The 8,984-nt window shown below is 39.9% G+C and overlaps 1 protein-coding gene across 3 annotated transcripts; it reads left to right on the top strand.

Moving 5' to 3' along the window:
- The first annotated feature begins 285 nt into the window (after window positions 1–285).
- Window positions 286–6,312, top strand: LOC148011142 (uncharacterized). Of its 3 annotated transcripts, none has more exons than XM_087669910.1 (6): window positions 286–854; window positions 2,393–2,478; window positions 2,568–2,717; window positions 2,880–4,525; window positions 4,630–5,520; window positions 5,630–6,306. In XM_087669910.1, exons 1-5 carry the CDS (start codon window positions 653–655, stop codon window positions 5,216–5,218), a joined length of 2,673 nt encoding a protein of 890 aa, XP_087526036.1. In that variant the 5' UTR covers window positions 286–652; the 3' UTR covers window positions 5,219–5,520; window positions 5,630–6,306. The 3 variants fall into 3 exon arrangements, with proteins under 3 accessions (XP_087526036.1, XP_087526037.1, XP_087526038.1); XM_087669912.1 differs by having other exon boundaries at window positions 287–854; window positions 2,405–2,478; window positions 5,630–6,303; XM_087669911.1 differs by having other exon boundaries at window positions 4,630–6,312.
- Window positions 6,313–8,984: the final 2,672 nt, after the last annotated feature.

Below are 8,984 nucleotides of genomic sequence, written 5' to 3' on the forward strand. Positions count from 1 at the left end.
CACGATATTTTTATCGCTCGCGTCGTTGCGTTTTGCTTTTCCTTCATTGTGCCATTTTCATCACTTTTTGTGTTATTAAAAATATAGATAAATTCATAATTTTGAAAAATAGATACAAAAGAAAAAGAAAATACGATTTCACAATTAGATTTAAAAAAAAAAGAAAAAGAAAAAATGATATTGGGCTACTAGAGTGGTTTCTGGGCTACAATCCGAAGCGGAGGTCCATGGACCTTCCTCTTTTGGTAAATGATGTCTGTTCTGTTCTAATGGGGCGCGGGCGCGGGGGCGGGCAGAGAGAGCGAGAGAGGGAGACGTTGATTTTGTATCGACACTGTGCCTTTGCTTGTAGGACGAATCGCGTCGAGCGCGACAGTCCGAGTTATGTCATCCTCTTCTTTACTTTAAGGAAATTGACCTAAAAGAAAAAGATCAGCTGAGGAGCAGGGTTCTCAGACCAATCACCATCACCATCAACAAGATTCGCAGCTTTGATGGTGATGGAATGACGGTCGAATGGGCTTGTCAGTCTGTGCGACAGCAAGCGCGAGCATGAAAGAGGACTTCCATGAGCACATTTAGGGATTGAGACACGAGAGAGAGAGAGAGAGAGAGAGAGAGAGAGAGAGAGAGAGAGAGAGAGAGAGAGAGAATGTGTGTGTTTTTGTTCTGTCTATATAATAATAATGTCTATATAATCGAGGTGAAGGCAATTTCCCCCTCCCTTCCTCGAAAGTTCAATCAAGGAGGCTCATCACAAGAGCATAAAATGCGTTCTTGCAGGCCATTAGAGCTGCTGCTCTGGCTTCTTCTGCTTCTTGGCTTCCCAGTTTGGGAACCAGTTTCAGCTCAAGGTACTCATTGCCCTGATCATCATCGTTTACAATTTCTAATGTTTTAGGGGTGCAAGGCTGTAGATTATGATGAAAGCAGAGCTCGATTAATTGGGATGGAGATTTTCTCCGCTTGGTTGTGCTCTTGCCTTCCAAGTTTTCCATGTCATCAGGTAGGTATCCTCCCTTGTGTGGTCTGGTTGAAAGTTCAGTACAGGCAATGCAATTGCACAGGCTAGAGACCTCTGCTGAAAAGGGTTTTTGTTACCATCATCCGTTAGCGCATTCAGACACAGTACCTGTCATCATTTGCTGCAACCAAATGCTATGATTTTCTACCAGTTTCTCAGTATCTACTCGAGTCCCATAGCCTAAGGTTTGGCTTACAAGGTAGAGCTGTCTCCTGATGCTGTCTTTCAGATTACAGGCTATAATGAGGAAGGCCACACCCAAAACTGGTTGTGAGAATTCATGTGACAGCTTCTTGCTGAAGCCCAAGACCTTCTCCCTGGCCTAGCATAGCTTGGGTGGTTACAAGGTTGTAGTTTTCAGACGTAGACCATTGCCTCATGGCTGCAAGTAGATGCCATCAACTGTGCTTACTGGGAGATAGGTTATCTGTTTCCTTTATGGTCCTTTACTTGATTACAAGCTTCTTTGGGCCAAGAAAATATTGATCGTAATCACAAAATGAGTACTTTTTCTACATGCTCATTCAAAATGAGTAGAAGACACGAATCTCCATGAAACTGGTTTTCATCAAACTTAATTTGTGAAGGTTTCAGAATCGTGTGCTTATCGTCCTCTATCGTTGGAAAGGAGTCAGGGTCCTGGAAAAGAACATATACCATACTACTACAGAAAGAGGTCCAAAGAGTTCCCTCTTGGTGGCACATAAACACCTATTGTTCTTGCATTCAAACCATGAATCAAATGACCAATTCTTCACAAAGAGCCTGCCAATTGTGTAATCATGCTTTACACACCTATCACTCAAGACACATACATCACCAATAAATGTAGAAAGGATTTGTCTGCTCCACACTGCAGACTGTAAGTCCTCCCAACATTAGTAACCTATTAGTTGCTTGCTAATCCACTTGGAGACTTCATGTATGGTATCTAAACTTTTCCAGTTCATAAATAAATCTTAAGTCCGCCATTCAGTAACAATTATCTAAGCATTGGTTCATTGATTCTCCTCTGTGTTTAATGTTTAAGGACAGTTTGATTTTCCACATGCTGTTAACATCCAGATTTGTCTTTTGGCTCCATCACTGCAATGGTGTTGCAGATGCTGACTGCATTTGGGTAACAGTTCTTTGCCCAACCTAGCAGAGCCTATTCAGAATTATGCACTAGAATTCCAGAATTCATTGACCCCAATGCTGGGATCTCCCTAGTTGTGTTCTCATAGGCATGCAATACATGAAGAACTTGCAATCTTTAACAGATGTCTAGCAATATTTTGTCCTTTCATTTCACAGACAAATGTCTGTAATCCGATCTATGAAGGATAGTGAGTGATTCATCATTCAAAATTCTGCTTTTGATGCAAGATGGCTTTACAGATCGTCAGAAGAATGTTGAGAACCTCTTCCATGCAGTTGATAAGGATTGGGATGGGCATATCAAGCAGATACAGGTTACCAAAGTCTGCTAACTTTTTGTTGATACAATTGACTGTATGAATGGCTCCCATGGTAGTTTGGATCTGACTAAATTTTTATGCAGTTTCCAGAATCTGCTGAAGCTAGCTCCAGGAAGGAAATTGAAGTTTCAAGAATTTCCAGAGGGACTAAAGAAAGCACACATGATCTGTTTTTCCCTTATGGATCAAGCTTTAGTTATGGAGGGACAACAGTCTCTTCTGAAGAAATGCTGGTATTATGATCTCTTAACACCAAATATCATTCTTTAGAGGGGCTATATCTCTAATCTTATGTATTGATTTTTCAAAACTTTTTCTTAACTAGAATCTTCCTCAGAGCACATTGTCATTGCATATTTCAAGCAAGTAAAAGGCCTTCATTGTGGCCATGGCAGGATCATTTGCAAAACATGCTGACCATGGATAGAGTTGTTGACTGGATGATTCATGGATTACAACTTCCTCAGTACGCAGAAGCTTTCCATCTAAATGCAATAAATGGAATGGACTTCCCTTCCCTCATTGAAAAAGAGGGATTTGTATTGATGAAGGAACTTCAGGTGCAAAGTGCCCTTCATAGGCTTAAAATCACCCGGGCTATAGCGCAACAATTATTTGGACTAGGTTCAGCCCCTGGTGTTCCGCAAAATTTAACATGTAAAATGGCTTCATGTGATGCAATTATATTGCATTGGACACCACCGGTATTTGGAGGCTATCCTCCATTGCACAAATATATTGTTCAGCGATGGGATGATGCCACAACTTCTTGGATATCAAGGATTGATGAGACCAAAGAAAGCACTGTCATAGATACAGTCGGTATAGATTCACATACTGAATACTCTTACAGGGTCCAAAGTTGGGGTGGCCATGGGCCCTCAGAATGGGTGACAGTGCATGGCTGCAAGGTGCTATGCAGTCAATGCATGCTTGGCTTTTGCATAGAGGGACAGACACATACCATGTATGATACTGCAACAATGGACAATCCAGCTGTTTCAAGCAAGGCCAAAGACTCTGAAATAAAAACACAGAATACCTTTGTTCATACCCCTGGAATGTGGGGTTTTGTTTTCCATTTTGGGCTTGTTCTAGTGACTGGAGCATTGTCCAGGAATAGTTTGTTCTACCATTTTATAGTTGGAATTTGGGTTTTGCTTAAGGTTCGATTGTTTGGGGAAATAAATCTGAAGCTTATTGGAGCTAAAAGTAGCCAATCATTAATGCTTAGATTGTGTGCTAATGGTTATTGGTTAGCATGTGCCTATTGGCAATTCCTGGATGCAAGAATGAGATATGCATTAGTGTGCCTCCAAAGATGGGCATTCTCGCCCATCAACAAGGGATTTGGTAACATTTCTGAGCTGTGTATTACAGATTGCAGCCCTAATGCTTTTAAATCTGCAAGCATAAAAGATTGTAACTCAAGTGCCTGCAATGACCAGACAACCAATATGGATATTGGAGATGAACAAGCTAACTTGAACCTGCACAAGAAGCTCAATGAGAACATCCAGAGACAAGCCATGTTGACTGATGCACTTTGTGATGAAGAAAGTTTTCCATCAAGGAGTGGAGCACAAATCCATTTGGATCCTCGCAGTGTGTCTGCCCCAGATAGAGCTATGCAGCATAGCCTTTACTTGATGAGTTCAATAAGTTGTCACAATAAATTCCAAGAAAGCAATGGCAGAGTAAGTTTGTCACATTATTTCAAGGGCAAGCAATCAGGTGTGCATCATTTTGAGCATCCAACAAGGGCTATGGAAGAACATGACACAATGAACTACTCAAAGCAGTGTGGGGGTGGCTCTTTAGACGGTAGTGGTAGGTTCTTTCCAAAGGAGTCCAGGAAGAGTCATGCTGATCTTTGTGGATTCAGGCATATTGCAGAGTGTCCAAAGGATGTTTACTCTTTCTCTTTCACTTCCAGGGCGAGTGACATTTCCATGTCTGGTCATGAGAATTGGAGGCCTTTTGGCTCTTTCAGGCATTCTCAGACAACAGCACCTGATTTGCATGGAAAGACCCGTTTTGTGTAAGTACCAAGGTTAAGTTTTAGGTCTTTCTGGATTGGGAGTTCACAACTTCCATGAGCTTTCTTCCTGCTAAGAAAAATCTCATTTGCTGTAACATTTGCAGGTGCAAATTCGAGGGATGCAGTGTTCGATTTGACCGCTTTCTTTCTTTGACTGACTGGAGAATGAAATTTAGTAGACATTATTGCCGCCTGTGCCAATTTTTCTATTGTATAAAGCACACCCAAATTTATCCACATGGTCGCTTTGGGCAGTGCGGACTAGACAGCATGTGCATTTGTGTTCCATGCTTTGAACGACTGCCATCTGACATGAAAGAGACACTTGAGACAGAAAGCAAGCTTACCATGCAGCAGCAGTGTAAAATCATGAAATTGGTGAAGAGAAAAATTTGTAGAAGGAAGGATATGAGTAAAACAGGAAGAAAGGCTACTTTACAGTCCACCTCTGACACCATGGACAGGCCAGAAGAAAATGAGAACAGTTCTCCTGACTACAGTGCATGTTTATCTCCAAATGTAGGGGAGTGCTCGGGTGGGTCATCATCAAGATGCAGTCAATCATCTTCTCCGAACTGTAAAAATGACATAGAAACTTTCTCACTATCTGGCAACCCAATGATGATACATTCTCAGCATTGGATTGATGAGTCTTGTGCTCTTGAGCTTCAAAACAACAGTCATGAAGGGTGATAATGTGTCCCTCCTTGGTACTACCCTCGAAAAGCTAAAGTGGCATTTGGGTTTCTGGAATATTGTCCTACTACACATGCTATTCTAAGAAAACACAGAGTTGCAATTTATGAATGAGATGTATACATGTACAGGATTATGGTAGCAATGTTTAGTAGAAAGCCTGCATATTTGGAAGGGATATTTTAACTTACACAACATTTGAAGCAGGATACCTTCATTGTCTGCAGTGACAAGGGGTAGTATGTAATGAGCTGAGACTTCCTCAGAGGGGATGAATAATGATGCATACAGAAAGGAAGGTGAAGTGCATCAAGTTGCTAAAACATAGCTTGTAGTGTCGAATTTTGTTGTTAATGTCATACTTGAAAATCAAGTTGGTCTGGATGGTGACATTCTTTTCTTTTGCAGGTGAATGCAAGAGATTGGCAATTCCGTGGTAGCATATATAAGTTTGGGTTATTGCTTGAAAATCTCAGCACAGCTGACAAATGGCCCCTATAGTCCACCACCATAGAGTTGTGGCATGAATGCTCATTAAGACCTATGCAGTCTTTTTGAAATGCTCATGATGTTTTGTGTATACTGGTTTCTGATAGTATCCATACCTAAAAGGAAACTCTGAATTTCCATTAAACAAAGAATGTTTGATGGCATGCGATTGCACAACTGATACTAAACTAATTATTGGTGGTGAATTCCTAGTCGACGTGTTCACATTGCAAGTTTGTGAAATTGCATTTCATGTGTTCAATATGCAAGAATGACACCACACACCATGCAAGAAAGACTTGGTTTACTATCAAGGTAATTGCAATATGTCACACCCTTGAAACATCGCATTTCATTGTAAAACATTTCACCTCCGGGCAAGTCCCAAGTGAAACGTCAAGTAAAACGGTCAAATAACACATTCAAGACACATTCTTCTTCATAAATAATGAGTTATAGAAACATCTTATGCACTTATACCATGCAAATCCTTCCATCTCAACAAATGGCTTCATCTTTTTGGGTATACGAAATCAATGAGGATGGTATCCTATGTGGACAATATCCTATACATGATGTGTGCAAAAACTCTTAGAAAAGCAAGGAAATTGGCATTTTATTTAAAAATCATAATTTGGTTAGTGATTTCGGTTAGCAATTTCACTTGGCATCTTTCACGTTTCAATAAAACATTTGGAGTGTATCTTTGTTTAAGGCTAGTGGAATATCGTGTGTTTTTGCAACCAACTAGGTGTAGTCAAGGTCTTATAATAATGCAAATATTAGTGCAAGTTTGAGGTTTATATGACCAAAGAATATGGTTAACGATAGTGTCCCTTGTTTGGATTGAAAATGACCACCTTAATTCTTAGTATCTCCTCTTTTGGGGAATGATTTTAAATACATTTTTTGTCTTCCATAGTTGTTTTACATTTTGGTACATATATTTTATATAGTTATGTTGCTACAGTGTGTTGATAACACTATATGAAACAAGTGAAAGATATGAACATGTTTGGCTTGAGGCAACAAAGGCACTCATTGACAAGCCTTTGAAAGGTGTTGGCAATGTCTCCAAGGATATACATTTAGAAATTTTACTAGGCTTTATGATACATTGGTCTTTTTATAGCGATTGGTTAATCAAAACAACTAGGCTACAAACTCATTAGTCCCATATAAACATGAGAATCTTATGTGTCTTTTAGCCCATTCATTTTGTGAGTTGCCTCTTTGATTTGTGCAATACAAGCTTAAGTTTTCATTTATCTCATTGACGGAACAATAGGGGTGAGAAAAATGTAAGAATTGTATCCATGTGCAAAGAGAATAGTTGGCAAGCCAAATGATTGCATTGCAATCCTTGTCATTGGGGACCATTCCATGGAGGAGTGTTTTGAGTGGAGATTGGCTCGAATGTATATGAACACAACATGGACATGGGTTTGTAAAACTTAAGTGAGAAATTCAATAAGACTTTGATCCACAACTCATAAGGCTAACCTTAACTGTTAGGAGATTGGCTTTTGTCACTTAAATCCCTTAGTTAATGTAGAAAGATGCTCTTATGTAGGGGGTTTCTTATCTTAGTTAAAGAGATCAAAACAAGTGTGATATCATAGATTCTCTCTTTGCACATGGCTAGTCTTTAAGAAGTGTTCTAAATAATTGGGTAGTTGTATATCTACCATATGTTATAAAATTAATGTGTGAACATACTGTTGGGGGTAAAGGCGTCTTTGCCTAGACGCTCATGTATTACTATACCAACAGTTCTATCACTACACACTTCAGGTGGCGAGTGTCTGTCACCATCACTTTATTTTTTATTTTTTTAATGACAGTTTGAATAAAGGAAGGCTCGATCACATATTGTGATTGTTGGAGTTCCCATTTGTGTGTCTCTCTTCTTGCTCTTGCTCTTCGTCATAGCTTACTTCCAAGCAAGCTTCGATCATTCTCACCTTTCAACTAATATCAGAGCTTTGAATTAGAGCTTGATCATGGAGCTTCGTCTGGCATTACTTCAGCTTGAATTGAAGACTTAGAGCTTGGAGCTTTAATGCTAGCCATGGTTTTTTTTCCTCGAGGTAAGATTTCATCCCTCGCCTCTCCCCGGCCCTCATAAGCTCTTTGCAGGTGTTCCTTGGTTTCATTGGGCACCTTGTATGGCTCCATTTGTCCCCTTATCCTCGGCATAACCAACAGGCCCCACAGTCAGTTTACGTTTTTTTTGCATCTGTTTCAAAATTTGAATAACATTTTTTATTTTTTCTTATATCTTGGGCATACGGAATCCGACTTAGGCAAGGTAAGAGTCTAACTTGGGGTTTTGGCATGCTCTGGATGTGATGATGTTAGATTTGTCAAATCATGATCACAATATTTTTTGCAACAGATCTGAGTTGATTTACAACAAGAAAATATCATGCTTTTAGCTTATGTGATGCTCTCGAGGCTTGATATTTGATGCCCAGATACTTTGGGGATGTTTGTCAAATGTTTTGAGATGCTTTGGGACTTGATTTGAGCTTTCATAGCTCGATCTATGCAAGGATTTACTGTTGTACATTATTTGGGCAGCAATGCTTTATTAAGGACGGCTTATGCATAATGCTCTTTGTTGACATTCAAGTGTCCTCTTGGATATATTGATGTTTAGTTATCATGGTTTATGTCCGGATATGCTATTTGAGAGCTATTGAGCCTTGATTTGGATGCGGACACTTCGTTGTTGGTTGGGATTTATGCTATCTTAGTTGATATGTTATTTTACCTCCAGTTTGGTTATACCTATTGGTTTCGGGCTATGTCTTTGGGATATGCAATGAAGTATTGATCTTCGGGGTACGACATCGAGCTTGTCTTTGGTTCCGGATCTTCATTTGAGCTTGAGCTCGGCTTTGGAATGCATTTGATGCTCCATCTTGGATGTAGATATGGCATGTATATTATCTATGTCTCACCGGTCTTGACATGCTTGGCTTATGCTACTACTATATGCTAGTTACATTGTTTAGAGCCGATTGCTACTAGTGCCTTGTCTTGGCTTACATTTGGCTTTTCGAAACTTGGGATATTTCTTGGCTTGCTAGAGTTGTATTTGGGATGCGGTTGACGTCTATGGATGCTATACTTAGAGGCTACAGAACCTATATGCTCATGATATCTTATTAATGTATGGTCTTGAATCCTTCATCACTGGTGCTTTTATATGCCTTTCGTCTTAGCTTGATCCATACGGCTTTTGTGCCAGTGGGAGCATTGTTGGATG

This window comes from Lygodium microphyllum, chromosome 28 (assembly GCF_053477565.2).
Source record: "Lygodium microphyllum isolate KBCC chromosome 28, Lygodium_microphyllum_v1.1.10, whole genome shotgun sequence".
Classification (NCBI taxonomy): Eukaryota; Viridiplantae; Streptophyta; class Polypodiopsida; order Schizaeales; family Lygodiaceae; genus Lygodium; species Lygodium microphyllum.